The sequence below is a fragment of the Diaporthe citri genome, assembly GCF_014595645.1.
Source record: "Diaporthe citri strain NFHF-8-4 chromosome Unknown scaffold_5, whole genome shotgun sequence".
Classification (NCBI taxonomy): Eukaryota; Fungi; Ascomycota; class Sordariomycetes; order Diaporthales; family Diaporthaceae; genus Diaporthe; species Diaporthe citri.
The window spans coordinates 3,545,169-3,567,159 of NW_025064850.1; the positions used below are offsets into that span (position 1 = coordinate 3,545,169).

General features: G+C 36.0%; 3 protein-coding genes across 3 annotated transcripts; all 3 read right to left on the reverse strand.

Annotated features, from left to right (window-relative positions):
- Positions 1-10,592: 10,592 nt before the first annotated feature.
- INS49_011590 (uncharacterized protein) lies at positions 10,593-11,372 on the reverse strand (the record flags this gene model as incomplete). The annotated part of the gene is made up of 1 exon (XM_043172303.1): positions 10,593-11,372. One exon carries the CDS (start codon positions 11,370-11,372, stop codon positions 10,593-10,595), a length of 780 nt encoding a protein of 259 aa, XP_043024048.1.
- Positions 11,373-16,276: 4,904 nt separating this feature from the next.
- Positions 16,277-17,284, reverse strand: INS49_011591 (uncharacterized protein; the record flags this gene model as incomplete). The annotated part of the gene is made up of 1 exon (XM_043172304.1): positions 16,277-17,284. The coding sequence occupies one exon, from the start codon at positions 17,282-17,284 to the stop codon at positions 16,277-16,279; it is 1,008 nt and encodes a 335-aa protein (XP_043024049.1).
- Positions 17,285-17,847: 563 nt separating this feature from the next.
- On the reverse strand, positions 17,848-19,529 carry INS49_011592 (uncharacterized protein; the record flags this gene model as incomplete). The annotated part of the gene is made up of 4 exons (XM_043172305.1): positions 17,848-18,005; positions 18,114-18,979; positions 19,060-19,121; positions 19,191-19,529. The coding sequence occupies 4 exons, from the start codon at positions 19,527-19,529 to the stop codon at positions 17,848-17,850; spliced, it is 1,425 nt and encodes a 474-aa protein (XP_043024050.1).
- Between the last annotated feature and the right edge of the window lie 2,462 nt (positions 19,530-21,991).

Below are 21,991 nucleotides of genomic sequence, written 5' to 3' on the forward strand. Positions count from 1 at the left end.
AGATTCAGAAAGAGCAGCCCAATTGTGAGGTTCTGGATTAGTCCAGCAATGCTCCCAAACTTGCTTCTTTGGAGGGTTGTGTTCAAATTCTCTAATTGTGAATGAGCAGGAATATTCCTAGCCTACATCTTAGTTCAGGGAATCTGACATGAAACTTTCGCATGTTGCTTCTGAGAACTTCAAGTTTCAAGTGAGCAAACTCCTATTGCTGAATTGAGTTGTAATTATTGGAAGGTGCGAGGGTCGTATGCCCATACGCTAGCGCTAGCCTATAAATAGGCTCCTTCTAAGCGTTTAATAGCGAGGAAATTTCTCTCCTTAATAATAATAATTAACTATTATTTGCTTTATTGCTTTATTAAGTTATAAGCTTAGCATTGCTTAAAATATCTTAAAACATTAAGAAATATTAATACCCTTATTTTTATAATTATTTTCATACCTAAATTATTAAGATTCCAACATTACTAGCCTTTATCCATATATTATTATTATACCTTATAATAACTATTATGGTTAATAATAACTTATAATAATCCAATACTTTTACCCTATTTAATATTTTAATTACTTACTCCTTTTTTATTTATTTTATTTATATTAATTAATATTAATTACTATAAATAAATAAATATATAAATATTATTTAAAATATGCTTAAAAATATATAAACTTTATTTAAAAAATATTAAATAACTTAACTTTAAGCTTAACTTATTATCTTTTTTAAAGTTAAACTTAAAAGGAAAGAACTTTTTAAATTAAAGGGTAATATAAAATTATAGCTTTTAATTTGCTAGCCTTAGTAAATATATTATAAGCATTAAGAAATAATTAAAAGAAAGTATAACCCTTATAAAATAAAAAAAGCTTAATAATTAAGTCTTTATTATGCTTTTAAGCTTAATATATTTAAGCCTTATAATATTTATTATATTATATAAAAAATCTTTTAATGCTTAAAAAATATTAGCTAATTAATTTAATTATAATATTAGCAACTTAATTATATACCTCTTTTATTAATTAATAAACTTATAATATAAAAATAGCTTTAACTTATAAAGCTATTTAAATACCTTTTAAAACCTTTAAATAAAACTTTATATTAAAACTTTAATATTAAAGCAATTAATTAAAAGGTTAATAAAGTTACTTTTTAAAAGCAATAAGGTTAAAAGCTTTTTTTTCTTAATAATATTGCTAAATATTATAAATAATATTATTAATAACTTAAGCAGCTAAAACTTTATAATATTTTTTAAAATTAAACTTAAGATAATAAATATTATTTTTATATAAAAATTAAATAATTTAAAGCTTATTTTATCTTTATTTAAAAAAGGTTAATATTAAAGGGTATGAAAAAGGTTATAAAGTTTATATTAATAAGTATTAACTTTATATTAAATAATAAAGAATGCACTTAATATTATATATAAAACTTTATATTTATTAATTATTTATATATTAATTATATAAAGCTTATTAAATATAAAGCTAATTAAGAATAAAAAAAAAGCAAGAAATAAGTTATTATAAATTAAATTATAAATAAAGAAGTTATTAAAATTTTTAATAATAATAAGGAAAATATAATAACGCTATATATTAATATTTTAATATATATAATAAAGCTATTAATAATTATAAGTACTTTAATATTATAAATTTTTAATTTTAATGCTTTAAAGTATATAATAAGATATATGGAAAACTTTAGCTTTTTATAATTATATTTAAGTATAATTATTATTATAAGCAGTAATTAACTTATTATAAAAAGCATTAGCTTTATAAAAATCTTTTTATAATTACTAAATAAATTAATTATTAAAAGCATTTTTATTAACATTTTATATAATTATATATTAAGAAATATTTATTTATTTAGCTAAATTATAATTTAAAAAAGGTTTTAATTAAATATATAAGGAAATAATATCTTCTTATTGCCAAAAGATAATAAATCTTATAAGATATTATAAGTAAAATTTTAATATAGAAATTTTAAAATTTAAATAGCAAAAAATAACTTTATAATATTTATAATATATAATAAATTTTATAAAGCTTTTAGCTATAGCAATTTATTAAAACTAACTACTTAATATTTATATAAAAATAAAAACGTTATGCTAAATAAATTAATAAATTTTCATTATAAATTATATTAATTTATAAAGTTTATTAAAAAACGCTTATATTTATTATTAAAATAATAATTTATATAATTATTTAAGTATATTTAATTTAATTTATTAAGTAAATTCTTAATAACATTATTAAAAAATTTTTAATACTTTATTTTATTTATTAATAACTATATTTAATTTTATTAAGTTTACTTTATTACTTAAAAGGATAATATTTTAAATATTATTAAGGAGTTTTTAAACTTAGTTAAAACTTAATTTAATATAAAAATTAAAATATTTAATTTAAATAATAAAGGTAAATATATAAATAAAATAACTATTATAATATTTTAAAAATATAAAATTATTTATAAAAAATTACCTTTTTATTATTATAAGTTAAATAATATGCTTAAAAGGTTTATATATATTATTATTATTAATGCTTATATAATAATTTATAATAAAAACTATTTATTTTTATAGCTTAAAGCAATTTCTTATATAATATATTTGTAAAATTAAAAACTATACTTAACTTTATTATGTTAAATAATGTTATTTAAGGCGCTTTATAAATAAAAGCCTAATATTAAATATTTTTAATTATACTTTTGCCTTATATATCTTTATATACTTATTAAAGCTTATAAATTAAAAATAAAATTATTAAATAAAGTTAAAAAGGCATACTTTATAAGATTTAAGGCTAAAGGTAAAATTATTTTTTATTTATTTATATTACTTTAAAAAGTTATTATAATTATAATATTAAGCTATATTACTTAATTTAATTTAATAATAAAGATTATATAAATAATTAGCTAGTTAAATAAAAATATGCTATTTAAGATAAAGATATTATTAATATTTTAATTAATAAAACTTATTAATAATATAAAATTTATAAATAAACTTATAAATAAATTACTTAAACTTATAAAACTTATTAATAAATTATTTAAACCTATAAAACTTATATAATTATATAATTTTAAGGGTAATAAATTTAGCCTTTATAAAAAGCAAAAGAAAATATAAATATTATTATAAAATATTTTAAAGATTTTAATAACTTAATATTAATTAATGCAAACCTTATATTAAATCTTGCTTAATTAATATTAATTAATGCTAACTACCTTAATTAAATCTTTACTTAAGCATTGCTTATTAATATAATAAATATTAATAATATCCTTAATATATATATATAAGCTATAAAAAGTAATGAAAGAAATGCTTAGCAATAAGCTATTAAAAGGGAACTTAAATTACTCTTAAATATAAGTATATAAATTAAAATACTTATTATTGTAAATTAATATATTATTAATTCTTATTAAGTATATATAAAGAAGTTTAATGCTTTTAATAAGCTTATTTATTATAAAGCTTAACTTATTACTTATAAATATATATAAATCCATGGCATAAATTATAATAATACTTATAACCTTATAACGCGCTATAATAATTTAAAACTAATCATTATTATTGCCGCTATAATAAGTTAATAGCTTTAATAATTTAATATTAAAACGGCATACTTATATAGCTATTTAAAATACAACATTTATATATAATTATTATAAAAATATTAAATATTATTTAATAATTAGCAAGTTGTTTTAAAACTTTTTAATGCCTTATATAAACTTAAATAATTAAGCTGTAAATAATTTAATACTTTTAAAAAAGAATTAATTAAATATTTAATGGAAATGATATTTAACCCTTGCGTTTTTATTAAAAACTAAATTATTATCATTATTTATATTAATAACATTCTTATTACTAAAAATCCCTCTTAAGTTAATAAATTTTATATTAAGCTTATGCAACATTTTAAGTATAAGGATCTTAATCTTTGCAAATACTTACTTAAATTAAAAATTATATAAACTAATAATGTAATGGGCTTGGGCTGGAAGCCCAAGCCTTATAGTGGCTGGCTAGGTAATCCAAGGGAGCTTGGATTATTTGTTATGGGCTGGCCCCAGAGGGGCTGCAGGCTGGCTAGCGCCTTCTTCCATAAGCTGCAAAAGCAGCAACCATTTGCGCCAAAAGGTACGTAATAATCCAAGCTCCCTTGGATTACCTAGCCAGCCTGCAGCCCCTCTGGGGCCAGCCCATAACAAATAATCCAAGCTCTAGGGTCGAGGGTTCGAGTCACGTCTGCCGCAAGTAAATGCGGGCACCCCTTTCGTGAAGAAGATCCCTGGCTTGAAAGGCGATGTCGCGGGTGAGCCTTGGGGGTAATTGTGCGCCACTAGTAGTTGGGGAAGGGGGCTATGTAATGGGCTTGGGCTGGAAGCCCAAGCCTTATAGTGGCTGGCTAGGTAATCCAAGGGAGCTTGGATTATTACGTACCTTTTGGCGCAAATGGTTGCTGCTTTTACAGCTTATGGAAGAAGGCGCTAGCCAGCCTGCAGCCCCTCTGGGGCCAGCCCATAACAAATAATAAGATTTACATTTCTTAAAAAGGATATGCTTAATAAATTTTAAAATACTTTAATATATTTAACTATAATTAAAAATAAATTCCTATAAATTTAAATTTATTTCCATAATAAAAGGAACTTAATAATATTGCAATAAATATAATAATATATTAATTACTTATTAAATTCATTAATTTTCTTATTATTAAAATAAGACTTAATTTTATATTTCTATATATAATGCTCTTAATATTTAATGCAAAACTTATAATTTATTATTTAAATATTATAAAGGGAGTGCTTTAATATATTTAGCATATATTAAATTATACCTTGTAATTTCTAAAATAAATATTATTATTTCAATTCATTATACTTAATATATATGCTAATGCTTCTTATAATACTAATTTAAATAATTTAAAAGCATTTAACGGATATATATAACTTCTTAACGGCAGCTTAATTACTTAATTATTAAAGCGCTAATTTATTATTATAAAAATTTATTTATAAGATAAAATATATAGCATATTTATTAACATTATTATATCTTTATTAAATAATTTAAGCATTAAAAGATTTAAACATTAAGCATATTAAATATTTGCCTATTTTATATATTAATAATTAGCTAATATTAAACCTTATTTAAAATTATAAAGTTAATGCTTAATTAAAATATATTGCTATTTATTATTACTTTATTTATAAAGAAATTAAAGAAATATATAATATTTATTATATTGCATTTAAAAATAATTTCGCTAATATTTATATAAAAGTATTGCTTTACCCTGCCCTTAAAAAGGCTTATATAAGATTAAGATTAAGATAAGTATAAGATTTATATTATTAAAGGGGCGTTTAAATAATTAACTAAAAATAATGCAAGCAAAATATATAAATATTAAATAATATTTATATAACGTGGTTTACTAGTGAGTGGCGCATATTAGTAAGTGGCGCACTTTTGCAACTTTAGCTAACTTTAGTTAACCCTAGCACCTACTTAGCGCAAATAATTTATTTAAATTTAGCACTAATTAATGCCAATTACAATTAAATTCTTATATTTAATTAATTTGGTTTATTTAAAGTAATATGGGTGGTTATAGCTTAGATGAAAGTAATTAAGTTTTAGTGAGGGGATTATTTTTTGATGGAAATTGCGTTAATGCTTTTTGCGTTAATTTCCTATTTATCCACTTATTTAAATATTTAATACATTAAAGATTAATAACCATAATGCTAAAACCTTTTAAAGAAGATAAAATACTTTTAGTTATTTAGGTAATTAAAAACTTTTAAGAAAAATACATTAAGCCTTTTAAATTATATAAAGCTGCTTAAATCTTTAACGTCTTTAAAATTACATTTTACCGCAAGATAAATTAATAATGCTCTTATAAAGAATTACGTATTAATAAATATAAACTTAACTTAATTAAAGAATAAATGCTTATTTAATACATTATTAATTAAGATATTTAAGGATTCCCCTTATGACTTTTTAATATGGAAGATATGGCTAACCTTTTGCTAGCATTGCAAAATGCTAAACTTATTAATAAGCATTAAGCTTAATGCTTTATAAATTAATAACTTAGCCTTAAGATTAAGTTTAATTATCTTTATAATTATTAAAGGGCTTTTTATAAAGATTTAAAGATTATTAAGAATTAATTTAAATTACTTTGTAATATAATAGCTAAGTATTAAATTATTAATGATAACTTTTATAACTTTAATGAAATTGGCTTTATAATGGGTATAATTGCTGCGTTAATAGTTATTATATGCGTTAATAAATGTGGAAAGGCTAAATTAGTTTAGCTTAGTAATTAGAAATGGGTAACTATTATTAAATGTATTAATGTAAGCGGGTTGTGGATCCCTTTGTTTATGATTATTTAAGGCGCTTATTACCTTGCTAGCTAAGTAATAAAGTTAGGTTTTTTAAATAATTAGGTTATTAAGCCTATTCTTAATGAATAAATAGATAATGAGATTAATTTAGAATGGATTTAATATTTTAATAAATATATTAAATTAAAAAGAAATGCTGATTACTAAATGTTAATTATAAATAGTTATAAAAGCTATATATTAATTAAATTTAATTAATATTGCAAGGATAATAAAATTATTATTATTAATATATTGCTATATTTATTTTATTTGCTTTAACTATTAAATATTGCATTATATTTGCCTTTAAAGCGCGTATATGGCAACTAAATTAACCTCTTTATCCAAGCCTTTATTAATTATATTATTAAGTTTAAGTTTTTTCTTGCATTTAAGGCAGCTTATAATAAGACTTTTATAATAAAAAATATTAAGTTTGTATTTAAAGGAGCTGGAATTTCCCCTTAGGACCTTAATTTTATAATTTTTAAGCTTAATGTTTGCTTATAAACTCTTATATAGTTTATCTTTGTTTTTCCCTAGAAATGGGAGTTTTAAATATTATTAAATGCTTAATAAACTATTTAGTAATTAAGTTTTATTAAGGGCAAGATCTTTGCTTATTAAGGGAGCTTCCTTATATTAATTATAAAGGCTGTTAATTAGATAGTAAAAGGGGCATAGGCTATAGCGCATTTAATTACTTTTATAAGTAAGCAGATTTATATACTTTAAAAGGTTAATATAGCACTTATAAAATGCCAGAGGGTTAAAAGAACTTAAGTATAGCTTGGAGGAGCACTTATGATTAAGGAATCTTAAGCTTTTATTTAAGAGAAATAAAAGGGGAAGCGATTAACTAGTAAAATGAGTGGTGGTGCTAAGGAGTCAATCCGCGGCGAATTGATTAAAAGATGGTGTGGTAATTGCGGTAAGACTAGGCATAATGCAAGAACTTATGAAAAAAATAAAGCAGGGTTTATTTAATTAAATTCTAATTATATTATAGCAAATCCAGCTTAGTTGGCATTAATTGGTGTGAATATATGTATATTGGTGGTCCGCGGTAAACCGACTTTTTAAGGGTGTAATTAGCATTAAATGGTGCTAAATGCATATTTCTTATTAAAAGTTAACTAGTTTAAATTAGCATTGCAATCATATTAACGCCTTTAAATTAGCTAAATTAATTAAAAATAAGCAATTTAAACCAGTTAAATCTAATTAATATCAATTGATTTAAATTATTTGGCCCTGGGTGGGTACTGGGGTTGACTAAAGTTGGCTGAAGTTGCAAAAGTGCGCCACTCACTGATATGCGCCACTCACTGGTAAACCACGTTAGTGGTTTTAATATAAATTATAGCGGAATATTTAAACTATATTTTTAGCTATTAAAATGGAATATCTTTTATTATTATTAAGATAATAATACTTGTAATAAGGGGTGTATTAAAAGGTGCGAGGGTTGTATGCTTATATGTTAGTGCTAGCCTATAAATAGGAGTCAGCGTACGCCCACCCAGCTTCCACAGTACGCCCACCCAGCTTCCAGCGTTGGCCCACCCAGTACAAAGAAAATTAGCTGCATCCGCACCAAAATACAGGTACTGCGGGGTTCCTAAGTTAGCAAAGCTATAGCTATTTTAAAGGGGTCTTATAGCTACCCCTCTATTTGCGACTTGAAGTTTACTTCTGCCCTTTGCCCTCTGCCCTTGCCCTCTGCCGCCCTCTGCCGCCCTCTGCCCTTGCCCTCTGCGGCCCTCTATGCCCTCTGCGGCCCTCTAGCCCTCTGCGGCCCTCTATGCCCTCTGCGGCCCTCTAGCCCTCTGCGGCCCCTAAGCGCTCTGCGCCCCTCTGGGCGCTCTGCGGCCCTCTGGGCGCTCTGCGGCCCTCTGGGCGCTCTGGGGCCCTCTGGGCGCTCTGGGGCCCTCTAGGCTTTTTAGGCTTGTATTTTTAAAGTATCGCTTAAATTGGAAAATAGCTACCCTAGCTTCTTATATGCGGGGTAAACTTAGAAAAGTACCTAGTCTTATTAATATAATACTAAGAAAAGGAAGTACTGGGTGGGCCAACGCTGGAAGCTGGGTGGGCGTACTGTGGAAGCTGGGTGGGCGTACGCTGACTCTATAAATAGGCTCCTTCTAAGCATTTAATAGCAGGGAGATTTCTCTCCTCAACAACAACAATCAACTGTCGTTTGCTTTATTGCTTCATCAGTAATGTCTTGTCTCTTCTGACATAACTGGTTGAGGCGCTCCAGAACTTAGCCGAATCGTGTGAAGGGCTATTCCCTCTCCTCACATGCAGCATAAGGACTTCTGTATCTAGCAGCTCATCTGTCCCAATTATGATCTCATTCCGTATAATAAAACGCCAAAGTCTTAAATACTGGTTGAGAATCTCGTCAGCCTTTCTACCTCCTAAGATGCTCTCAAAGCTTTAATCGGATCAAATGCTCAATCAATTCCATGCGACCGCCTTGAACGGAGAATTCATTTGGTCAGGCGTATTTATCCTCTGCTATGACGTGCAGGAGGTCGCCGCTGGCCGACATCCTCGTGTACTTAACATTACCCAGAATCACCCAAATACGATCCCATTCACGGCCTGAGAAAAGTGCAATGTGCATTTAAACGGGCTTTGTGGAACAATATCGAGCCAAGAATCGTAGAGATGGTATCGAGGCCCGGAATAAAGCGGCAAACTTCATCAAGAAAACTTTTGCGGAAGTAGATGAGACTCCTGAGTCCTAAGGGATACATCACACTATGATTCACACCGGTGAGTCCTACGAAAATGAGCGACAAGTCTCGTGATGTCGAAGGAAGGGGGTAGTTTGCGATCATGCAGTATTTGAGATCAAAAAGGCTCGCATTAGATCTACTAGGTAACGGCAACCACGTGGGATCGTGACAGTGACAGTTCAAAGGTAACATTCAGCTCCTTGGGAGGATTATCTGGCGTGCTTCTGGCGTTGCACAATTACAACAGGAGGTCCCTTGCAACTTTCGGTCCCAGTGTCACACACCGCGGGGACCCTTGGCTTCACGATGGAGTGTGTAACTGGCGATGCATAGCTCCCGGTCTTACAGCAGACGTCCGTCCGTGAATCTGGTAACCACCTGCCTAGCTAGGTCACTATTCTCAGGGTATGACAGGACGTTAAATTGCAGCGGTAGCATCAGGAATGCATGCCAATATTTATGCATTGTGAACGGAAAAGACCATGAGGCTGTTATTGGCCCGAGTGTCCATGCCGTGCCCGGCTTTAAGTCGCACGACACAGTAAAAAAAAAGTATCATCAATGCAACGGCTTTGAAAGGTGACCTGCAACTACAGGATTTGGTCCTCCCATGCAAGCGTATGTGACAAAGTGCATACACATCATCTTAGCGTCAAGCTCCGGAGCTCCTTCACATGAGCCATCCATCCTGCCTTCGGAACATGTTGAATTTCCCCTTCCGGCTCGTCCGGGGTGATTCAGCATTGCCTCCATACCAAGCACTCGAAGTCTGAATATCTTCGGCAAGCTTGAGGTCCCGGCAGAACGGCTGATTGGACCCGAGAACCAGTGATACCAGTTCCGCGTGAATTACTCTTGGTCAGTAAAGACCACTGCACCTATTTGCCGCCGAAGCAGTACTTGTAGACAATTTCCAACTGACCTAATTCTATACCGATCCCACACATGTCGCACTTGATTATACTCAAGACAAGTCCAGTCAGTCATCTCAAGATGAGCCGGCCGCACTCCTTTGTGAGCCCAAATGAAGCTCAATAGTACATGGCCAGACATAGATCTGCAGCAACTAGCACTGGTACTGATCTCAGTAAATTGTCTCTTTGGGAATAAAACTAGATATCTGCTACGTAAGCACTCCAATGTTTCAACGCGGCCAAGGCATGTCTTCGGAATCACGGTATCTAGTTGTGTCCTCCGCATGATCCACGATGCTCTCAACGCCAAAATATTCGCCATGTCTGCGCATTGGCGAGGTCTTCGATGCATTACGGTCGGATGCACAATCCCTGGCCCCGCAGCCGCAGCCGCAGTCATGCCTGCCGAGCGGGCGAGAGATCCTCGCCCTGACTTCATCAGGGGTACTCATCCACGGTCTGCCGCATCGCCTCCTCCGGGCTGTTCGCGTACACCCTGCCTCCCCTACCGTTGACGACGTGCGTGATCTCGCTGCCGCTGGTGCCGTTCAGCCAGACGGTCGTCATGCGATGCACCCTCGCCGCCTCAGGCACCTCGATCGCGTTCTCCACCTTGGCCGGCGCGTCGCGGAAGTACGAGTACACGCCCAGGCCCCAGGCCTCGTGGCTCCCTACCGAATCCGACACCTTGTACGATGCATACCCGTTGCGCGTGCCCTGTTCAGACTTGTATGCCTCCTGTCGGGGCGGGTCGTACGGGATCTCGCTCTGGTAGAAGTACACGCGGCCCTGTTCCCCGTTCCACAGCGTCTGGTACTCCTCATGGTGCTCGTTGAAAAGCCCGTACGCCGTGACGCGGTCCCCGTTGACGACCAGGCCGTTCTTGGTCGGGTTGACGTCCCAGCCGGCGCAGGTCGCGGGCCCGTGGTCGGCGCGCCACAGCCAGAGCTGGTCGCATACGACGTCGTGGCTGTTGATGACGATGCCGGCGCTGTTCCTGCCGGGCTGGACACCGCCCGTGCGGATTGTGAGGTCGTACAGGAAGGTCGGGTTGGAGGAGTGCCCGGTGGAGCAACCCGAGGGCCCTACCTCCAGGAGAGACGGTGAGTTGACAGGTCCGGCGTCGATGATCAAGCCTGCTACAGTGACACCGTCGACATCGTCCACAGAGATGGCTGATCTTCCATTTGTTGGAAGGTGCGAGGGTTGTATGCCCATACGCTAGCGCTAGCCTATAAATAGGCTCCTTTTAAGCGTTTAATAGCGGGGAGATTTCTCTCCTTAATAACCATAATCAACTATTATTTGCTTAATTGCTTTATTAAGTTGTGAGCTTAGCGTTGCTTAAGATATCTTAAAATGTTGGGAAATATTAATACCCTTATTTCTATAATTATTTTTATACTTAAATTATTAGGATTTTAACATTGCTAGCCTTTGCTTATATATTATTATTATATCCTATAATAGCTATCATGGCTAATAATAACTTATAATAATTTAGCATTCTTGCCTTATTTAATATTTTAATTATTTGCTCTTTTTTTATTTATTTATTTATATTAATTAATGCTAATTATTATAAATAAATAAATATATAAATATTATTTAAAATATACTTAAAAACATATAAACTTTATTTAAAAGATATTAAATATACTTAACTTTAAGCTTAATTTATTATTTCTTTTAAAGTTAAACTTAAAAGAGGAGAACTTCTTAAATTAAAGGGCAGCATAAAGTTATAGCTTTTAGTTTGCCAACCTTAGTAAATATATTATAGGCATTAAGAAATAATTAAAAAAAGGTGCGATTCTTATAAAATAGAAAAAGCTTAATAATTAAGTCTTTATTATATTCTTAAGCTTAATATATTTAAGCCTTATAATATTTATTATATTATATGGAAAATCTTTTAATACTTAGAAAATATTAATTAATTAATTTAATTATAACATTAATAACTTAACTATTTACTTCTTTTATTAATTAATAAACTTATAATATAAGGATGGCTTTAACTTATAAGGCTATTTAAACGCTTTTTAAAACCTTTAAATAAAACTTTATATTAAAACCTTAATATTAAGATAATTAATTAAGAGGTTAATAAAGTTACTTTTTAAAAGCAATAAGGTTAAAGGCTTCTTTTTCTTAATAATGCTGCTAGATATTATAGATAATGTTGTTAATAACCTAAATAACTAAAACCTTATAATGTTTTTTAAAATTAAACTTAAGATAATAAATATTATTTTCCATGCAAAGGTTAAATAATTTAAAACTTACTTTACCTTTATTTAAAAGAAATTAGCATTAAAGGGTATGAAAAAGGCTATAAAGTCCGCATTAATAAATATTAACTTTATATTAAGCAATAAAAAATGCACTTAATATTGCATGCAAAACTTTATATTTATTAATTATTTATATATTAATTATATAAAGCTTATTAAATATAAAGCTAATTAAGAATAAAAAAAGAATAAAAAATAAGTTATTATAAATTAAGCTATAAATAAAGAAGTTATTAAAATTTTTAATAATAATAAGGAAGATATAATAGCACTGCATGTTAATATTTTAATATATGCGGCAAAGCTATTGGTAATTGTAAATACTTTAATATTATGGATTTTTAATTCTAATGCTTTAAAGCATATAATAAAATGCATAAAAGACTTTAGCTTTTTGTAATTATATTTAGGTATGATTATTATTGCGGGTAATAATTAACTTGCTATGAAAGGTATTGGCTTTATAAAGATCTTCTTATAATTACTAGATGAATTAATTATTAAAAGCATTTTTATTAACATTTTATATAGTTATATATTAAGGAATACTTATTTATTTAATTAAATTATAATTTAAAAAAGGTTTTAATTAAATATATAGGGAAACAATATTTTTTTATTATTAAAAGATAATAAATCTTGCAGGATACTATAGGTAAAGTTTTAATATAGAAATTTTAAAATCCAAACGATAGAAAATAACTCTGTAATATTTATAATATATGGCGAATTTCATAAAGCTTTTGGCTATAGTAATTTATTAAAATTAATTACTTAATGCCTATATGGAAATGAAGATATTATGCTAGGTAAATTAATGGATTTTCACTATAAATTATGCTAATTTGCAAAGTTTATTAAGAAATGCTTATATTTATTGCTGGAATAATAATTTATGCAGCTATTTAAGTATATTTAATTTAATTTATCAGGCAAATTCTTAGTAGGATCATTAAAAGGTTTTTAATACTTCATTTTATTCATTAATAATTATACTTAGTTTTATTAAGTTTACTTTATTGCTTAAAAGGATAATATTTTAAATGTTATTAAGGGATTCTTAAATTTAATTAAAACTTAATTTAGCGCGAAAGTTAAGATATTTAATTTAGATAATAAGGGTAAATATATAAATAAGATAACTATTGCAATATTTTAAAGATGCGGAATTATTTATAAGAAATTACCCCCTTATTATTATAAATTAAATAACATGCCTAAAAGGTTTATATATATTATTATTACCAACGCTTATATAATAATTTATAATAAAGATTACTTATTCCTATAGCTTAAAGCGATTTCCTATATAACGTACTTATAAAATTAAAAACTATACTTAGCCCTATTATGCTAAATAACGCTATTTAAGGCGCTTTATAAATAAAAGCTTAATATTAGATATTTCCAACTATACTTTTACCCTGCATACCTTTACATCCTTATTAAGGCTTGCAAACTAGAAATGAAATTATTAAATAAAGCTAAAAAGGCATACTTTATAGGATTTAAGGCCAAAGGTAAGACTATCTTTTATTTATTTATACTACTTTGGAAAGTTATTATAATTGCAATATTAAGCCATATTACTTAATTTAATTTAGTAATAAAGATTGTATGGATAATTAGCTAGCTAAATGAAAATATATTACTTAAGATAAAGGTATTATTAGCGTTTTAGCTAATGGAACTTGCTAATAATGCAGGACCTGCAGATAAACTTATAGATAAACCGCTTAAACCTGCAAAACTCATTAATGAATTACTTAAACCCGCGGGACTTATATAGTTATATAATTTTTAAGAACAATGAATTTAGCCTTTGCAGAAAGCAAAAAAAAATGCAAACGTTATTATGAAATGTTTTAAAGATTTTAATAACTTAGCATTAATTAATGCAAACCTTATACTAAGTTTTGCTTAATTAGCATTAATTAATGCTAACTACCTTAATTAAATCTTTGCTTAAGCGTTGCTTATTAATATAGCAAATGTTAACAATATCCCTAATATATATATATAAGCTATAAAAAGCAGTAAAAGGGACGCTTAGCAATAGGTTATTAAAAGAAAACTTGAATTACTTTTAAATATAGGTATATAAATTAAAGTGCCTGCTATTATAAACCAATATATCGTTAATTCTCATTAGGTATATATAAAGAAGTTTAATGCTTTTAGTAAGCTTATTTGCTATAAGGCTTAACTTATTGCTCGCGAATATATGCAAGTCCATAGCGTGAATTATAATAATACCTATAGCCCTATAGCATGCTATAATAGTTTAAGATTAATCATTGCCATTACCGCTATAATGAGCTAGTGGCTTTAGCAATTTAATATTGAAATAGCATACTTACATAGCCATTTAAAATACAATATTTACATGCAATTATTGCAAGGGTATTAAACATTATCCAACAATTAATAAGTTATTTTAAAACTTCTTAATGCTCTGTATGGACTTAAATAATTAGGCCGTGAATAGTTTGATATTCTTAAAGAGAAATTAATTAAATATTTAATGGAAACGATATTTAACCCTTGCGTTTTTATTAAAGACTAAATTATCGTTGCTATTTATATTAATGACATTCTTATTATTAAGAGTCCTTCTTAAGTTAATGAATTTTGCATTAAGCTTATACAACGTTTTAAGTGCAAGGATTTTGGTTTTTGTAAATACCTGCTTAAATTGAAAATCATATAAACCGATAATAAGATTTGCATTTCCTAAAAGGGATATGCTTAATGGATTTTAAAATGCTTTAATATATTTAATTATAATTAAAGATAAACTCTTATGGACCCAAATTCATTTCCGCGATAAGAGGAACCTAATAACATTGCAATAAATGCAATAATATATTAATTACTTACTGGATTTATTAATTTTCTCATTATTAAAATAAGACTTAATCTTGCATTTCCATATGCAATGCTCTTAATATTTAATGCAAAGCCTATAATTCATTATTTAAACATTGCAAAGGGGGTGCTTTAATATATTTAGCATATATTAAATTATGCCTTGTAATTTTTAAAATAAATATCATTATTTTAATTTGCTATACTTAATATACATGTTAATGCTTCTTATAATACTAATTTAGATAATTTAAAAGCATTTAGTGGATATATGCAACTTTTTAATGGCGGCTTAGTTGCTTAATTATTAAAGCGCCAATTTATCATTGCAAAATCTACTTGCAAGGCAGAATATATAGTATATTTATTAATATTATTATATCTTTATTAGATGATTTAAGTATTAAAAGATTTAAATGTTAACTATATTAAATATCTGCTTATTTTATATATTAATAATTAGCTAGCATTAAACCTTATTTAAAATTATAAAGTTAATGTTTAATTAAAATATATCGCTATTCATTATTACTTTGTTTATGAAGGAATTGGAAAGATATATAATGTTTATTACATTGCATTTAAAGATAATCTTATTAATATTTGCATGAAAGCATTACCTTATCCTGCCCTTAAAGAAGCTTGTATGAGATTAAGATTAAGATGAGTATAGGGTTTGTACTGCCGAAAGGGCGTTTAAATAGTTAATTGGAAATGATGCGAGCTGAATATATGGACGTTAGATGATGTTTGTATAGTGGTCTTGGTATAGATTATAGCGGAATATTTAGACTGTATTTTTTAGCTATTGGAATGGAATATCTCTTATTATCGTTAGGATGATGATACTCGCGATGAGGGGTGTGTTGGAAGGTGCGAGGGTTGTATGCCCATACGCTAGCGCTAGCCTACAAATAGGCTCCTTCTGAGCGTTCGATAGCGGGGAGATTTCTCTCCTTAACAACCACAATCAACTATCGTTTGCTTGATTGCTTCATCACCATTGACTGGTACCAAAGAGGGATAACCTAGGCCGAAGATGATTGTGTTTGGGCGAGACACTCTCAAAGCATCATCGAGACTGTAGACGCCTGGTGTGAACAAGACGTGCTTGCCCGAGCTGAGTGCCGCGTTGATGGTTGCCGCATCCGCGCCAGCCTGTACCACGTAGAAAGCCTCAAGGGGAATTGATTCACCCTGGGTAGCACCACCCGCCCAGGTCGGCCCACTGGTATCCCTCTGTAAAGCTGGTTTGAACACAGCCAGCTCATCCTGCTCGTCGACGCAGAGGTATGGCTTCTCTCGGATAATAGGTGTCTGGTCCACCGTCGTGTATGGCTCCTTGGGCCAGTTGGCCTGGCTGGGGGCATTGTCGCAGCCGACAAAGACCATATTCCACACTCCATTAGCCCAGCTGCCCCACTTGCTGTTCCTCGACAGCCACTGCTGTTGCGACCCAGGGAGGACCTGCCCGTCGACGACCGTGTCGGCCATGTACCCCCCGCTGGCCCAGCCACCCGCACCCGTGGCAGGGTCGACCTGGAACAGCCAGAGGCCGTTGGGGCTCCTGATGTGCAACCTCCGGAGGGGCGCGGCCTGCGACACGGCGATGGTCGTCGTCTTGTTGGTCGCGTCGGACGCCTCGATGGCTAGGTTCTCAAAGGACCTCCAGAAGTTGCACGTGGCGTTCCGGCTGGGCATCCAGTAGGCCGGGACGTTGGCTCCGCCCCGGATGAGGACATCGTCCGGGTTCCGGCCTAGCCCGCAGACAGAGGTGTAGAAGCCGACGTCGAAGAGGACGTCGTACACGCCGGGCTTGAAGAGGAGTGCGTAGCGCTCGGGGCCGAACTCGTTGGCCTCCATGCGCTTGAAAATGTCTGTCGCTTGGGCCTGCACCGCGGGCGCGGGCATGCTCTGGTCGAAGACGAAGACATTGGGACCCAGGATGGTCGCGTTGGCGTTCATTGTCGCGGTGAGTTATGCCGAGATCATGCAGACAATCTGACCGCGGCCGAAGAATTGGCACAGGTTCCCGTGTGAGCTGTACGACCGGAACGTTCCTCAGTACCAGTTCGGTGGTGCTGGTGTGATGTCATGAAACCTTCTGTGAAGTGGTGTTTACAAGTTAGAGTGATGCAAGAGAGCTCAGAGCTCCGGGAGTCGGGTGTCACTCACATGCATCAATCGGCTGCCCCATCTTATTTACTTGGGCGCTGCGCCACCCTTAGGTACAGAAACAACTGTTTGCCCGAGAACCTGATGCAAGTAGCTTGAAATGCACATTCGGTATTATTTCGACCTCTGTGCCTACATGTACATGCTACGCTGTTCGTCCATACCCGCAGTGTGTGGAACGTTTCGGAGACAAGTCCAGTCAGATATATCTACTGGCACAACTCGAGGTCATCGGGCGCAAATACGAAGTGAAGCCACCCCAGACAGGTGGACAGCCTATTCCCCTGTTCTTGTATCTCGTGTTCTAGGTCTAAGAGAACAGGTTACACCGATGTATCATTAGAATTGTCATTCTAAGCCGCGAGCACAGTCCTCAGCAGACCCCCGAGGACTCCTCTAACCCTCCTCTTGTTCTCCATCACACACGTGAACACCACCGCCGTGCTAGCGGCGAAGACGACTGTCTCTCTCCACTGCTTGTCGGCGTCGTACTTGCGCGGAAGCATCGTCGCTACGGCTCTCGGGGCAACAAACAAGGCTAATTCCCTGCGCCTGCTCGACGGCTCAAGCAGAACGCTCCAGCCGCATAGGAAACACCCTGCCCCAACACACAACCCACCATCGATCTTCTGCCGCGCCTTGGCGTCCTTCCCCACGATGTGCGGCCCAACGCGCGTCCGCGACAGGCACACACCGTAGTAGAACAGTGTGATGAACGATCCCAGGAACGCAGACGATCGTGACGCAGACAGGAAGGCGCGGACCACGTCACGCCTTAGAGTCTTGAATGACCGGAACCTCAGGAGCAGCACCGCCATCTGGAGCGGCAGGTACGTCCTCATGCTCCACAACCAAGCCCTGCGGAACCTGCTCAGGGCGTGCAGCTCGCAGGATGGCCCAACTCCCATGTGGACCATCTCACAAGGAAAGGGAACGCTGACGGCAGGGTCTCCCCACTGCATGGGCCAGCGGTACTCCTCGCACATCTCCTGTAGGAGAGGTGCGTGTCCCGTGTCCTCGCCGTACCGCATGATACCGTCCCTGACGCGTTGGAGGGCAACTACGAGGCGCCGGTCGACGGAGGCGGCGCTTGCGATCCACTTGTTGTAGGCGCGGGGAAGCGCGGAGGGGTTGTAGAACCAGTTCCACATAATGAGGCTCGATGAGGCGGCGAAGATCAGGGGGTCGGCCAGGCTGGACGTGAAGTGGTCGAGGGCCTTTGTTGTTGTGCTAGCAGAAGGAGAGCGGATGGTCCGACGGCGGGACCAGATCTCCCCTACCAACACATCCAGGGCACGGGTCGCGGCGAAGAGTGTGAGATCCAGGGTGCGGCCAGCTTGGGGCCTCGGTCTCTGGTCTGGCCCGGGCGACCCCAGCGGGGTTGCAGCTGTAGCGAGCGTGGTGGTGGACGGGATGCTCTGTTTGGACTGGAGCAGTCGTAGGCTGAGCCATGCCGCGATGAACGAGGACAGCCATCTTGATAATCTAGGTGCATCTTGTCTCAGTATGGACGGACAGGATGGGAATGATCTGGCAATTGCCGACACGTTTCTATTTCAACTCACCTGATCCTGTTTGTTTCTGCTATACCGTGCAAGACGCGAGCAATTGCTTTGCGAAGGATGGGCTACCAAGTGCATGGTTAGCAGGCGGTCAACGAGTGATCGTTGACGTTCTCGTCTATGTGGGCCCATACCTCCACCAAGGTGCTGCCGCCGACAAGAGCAGCACAGAAAGTAGGAAACCTTTGCCATTCAAGCCCGGCTCGCACCGTCTTGGTAAGAGACTCGAGCAGCTGAGGCTCAGGTTTGTTTTCGGCTAGGCCATCTGCAGCCTTGTGTCGCCTCCGGGCGAGCTTCAAGGCGTGATGGAGGACCAAGGCCAACAGCCTTGGACCAACGGAGAATGCGTAGCCAAGTAGGTATGCACGAAGGACAGGTCTGAACAAGGGCGGGACGCTCCTATCCCATCTTGCCGACCCGCTTCCGAGTCTGATTGAGACAGAACCATGGTGTGACGGTTGTGGTGAAGACATTGACAGAGCAAACGCAAAGAAAAAGTCACAGAAACCTTGAAAGGCTGTTGGGCAAGGGAGGTTCAGTGGGACGTGACATGTGATTGTGACGCGTGAGATCCCAGATTACGTGTTGCACTGTTGGGCCCCTGCGCTATCATCAGCTTCCCGAAGGTTCGGATCCGAAGAATACTGGATACAGTGAGGAGTTCCGAGGTGGTAGCGGATCGTGTCTTGGACGACGATGATTCACTTGAGAATCGCCCAAGACGCCTGACGATGGAGGGACAGATACATCAATGGACTACCGGTAATCCATTGACTCGCCGGAACCTCTCGATGACCATTTGTGTATCAAAGGTCAGTCAGTCGCACTTTCCAGCAATCTCGAGACCCGTGACGGATGTCGAAGGCATCGCAGGAGGGAACAGACATGTTGGCTGTCACCTCTGGGCCTCGCAGGTAAAGCGGAGAATGGAATGCGCCCCGAGAGAATGCACTGGGCGGATGCGTGTGCACCGTCCATCGCGTCGCCGGCGGGAAGCACACCGCGCGGCAGACATCATGACCAGGGCGGGAAGCGGGAAGAAGGGTGAGGGGTATATAGGAAAACCGAGCAGGATATATGTGACTTTCGATGACGGATTGCTAAGACTTTGACGGGACGGGTAAACACACAAGGAGGCCGAGAGGGAACGTACGGTTGGCGGCAATGCGTGGGCAGTGGCCGTGGCCGTGGGCGCTATGTGGAATGATCGGACGGCCAGGCGAGGCCAAAGTCTAAAGGGTCTTGAAGTGATGCTCAAAGATGGGACTCAACAGCGTCGACGGGGTCGGTGGGCATCTGACACGGTCGAGGATCAAGGGGGACTGACGCCGTCGTTCTCGCAACAATGCGGCCAGAAAGGGAACCAGTAGGACAAAATGCAACGTCGGGACGTTGAAACGGATGGACAAGGGCGCAGGGCGAAGCACAACATCTGGCAAGCATCGAAACATCAGCACTGCGCATGCAGTCTGCACTCTGCGCTCTGCTGCACTCTGCACTCTGCGCTCTGCTGCACTCTGCGCTCTGCACTCTGCAGTATGCAGTATGCAGTCTGCAGTCTGCAGTCAGTCGGTGGTCTGCAGCAGATGCGGGCGTTTCCCTCTTCGTCCTGTTCTTCCTTCCCCTGGCCTCCCTGTGCGCGTGGTCCCTTGTCCCAATCTCCCCTTCTCTTCTCCCTCACACAGTTACAGCACATACGGTGTCAACATGCGCCCCAAACCTTGCCACGTTCGTCGGATTGGCCATCCATGCCATCCCAAGACCACAGTAGTTCGATGCGCCTGCTCATCCGTAGATCTGCAAACAACCAAAGGGGGGGCTAGGAATCCGCAAGCGCTTGGCGTACAAGTTGCTAGCTCCCTGTCATGTTTTACTGCTGCAGTAGACCCGGCGGAGCATCAAACAACCCAGCTCCAGAGCTCATCTCGTCCCTCACCATCTCTCATGGGATTTCCCAATGCAGCCACCCATGCGGGCTCGGGACAGCACCGGGGACTTTGAACGGCATCGGGGACTTTGCCTTGGGCCTTGGACCTCGGGAGATGAGGGCAAAGGTGTTCCCTCTCTTCTTGTTGTGCGTTCTGGGCGCTGCTTAGCAGTGCTTAGCAGCTGCTAGGGTTGTGATGCGATGATGCGAAGCGATGCGATACACGAGGAATTTGTCAAGTTGCCGCCGAGGTGTGACTGACGGACTGACGGACTGACTGACTGACTGAGGGCCGAGTCCCCCGCCCCCCTCCCTGCCCTGGTCGAGTCGAGATCCAAAAGCCCATCAAATGACTGAACGAACAGACAGCAGAATGGTCAGGGTCGGGATGATCTTGGCTTTGCCTGCCCACCCATTGTCAGACATGCAGACCAGCCCGCCAGCCGGTCCACCTCCCGCTCACAGTTAGTGCCCGCGGCCAAAGGAAATGAACCAAGAGCGTGCAGTGCGGTGTGGTGCAGCACATCGCTGTGCGGTGCAGCACTAGGTGACTGACTGAGTGAGCAGCTAACTGACTGAGGGTGCTTGACATGTGAAAGAGGACGTCATGTGGGATTGCTGCATGGCGGCAATGGGCGCCTGCTTAAACGGTATAGATGCTTCTAATGGACCCGAGACACCCCCTGTCGCGCCCAGGGCGCCCACGGCTTTGGTGCATACCTGCGGGCACATGACCCCGGTTTTGCCATAGTCGGGCCCCTCTGGCAGGCCCCTAGCTCCTCCCGTTCCAAGGTTTGCGTGGTGCATGCAGCTTTCGAGTCAGGCGGGGACACTTGCCCACCGGAGGCTAGGCAGTCTAGGTACCTGGGCCCTGGTCGATGTCGACTACCGCTCCTGCTTCTGCTTCTGGTACAGCACTGGTGTTGGTGCTGGTGCTAAAGGTGACTGCGCCTGCGCCAGTCTCATTCTCCAGTCCGGACGACTTCGATTCCCAAACCAAGTCCCTTC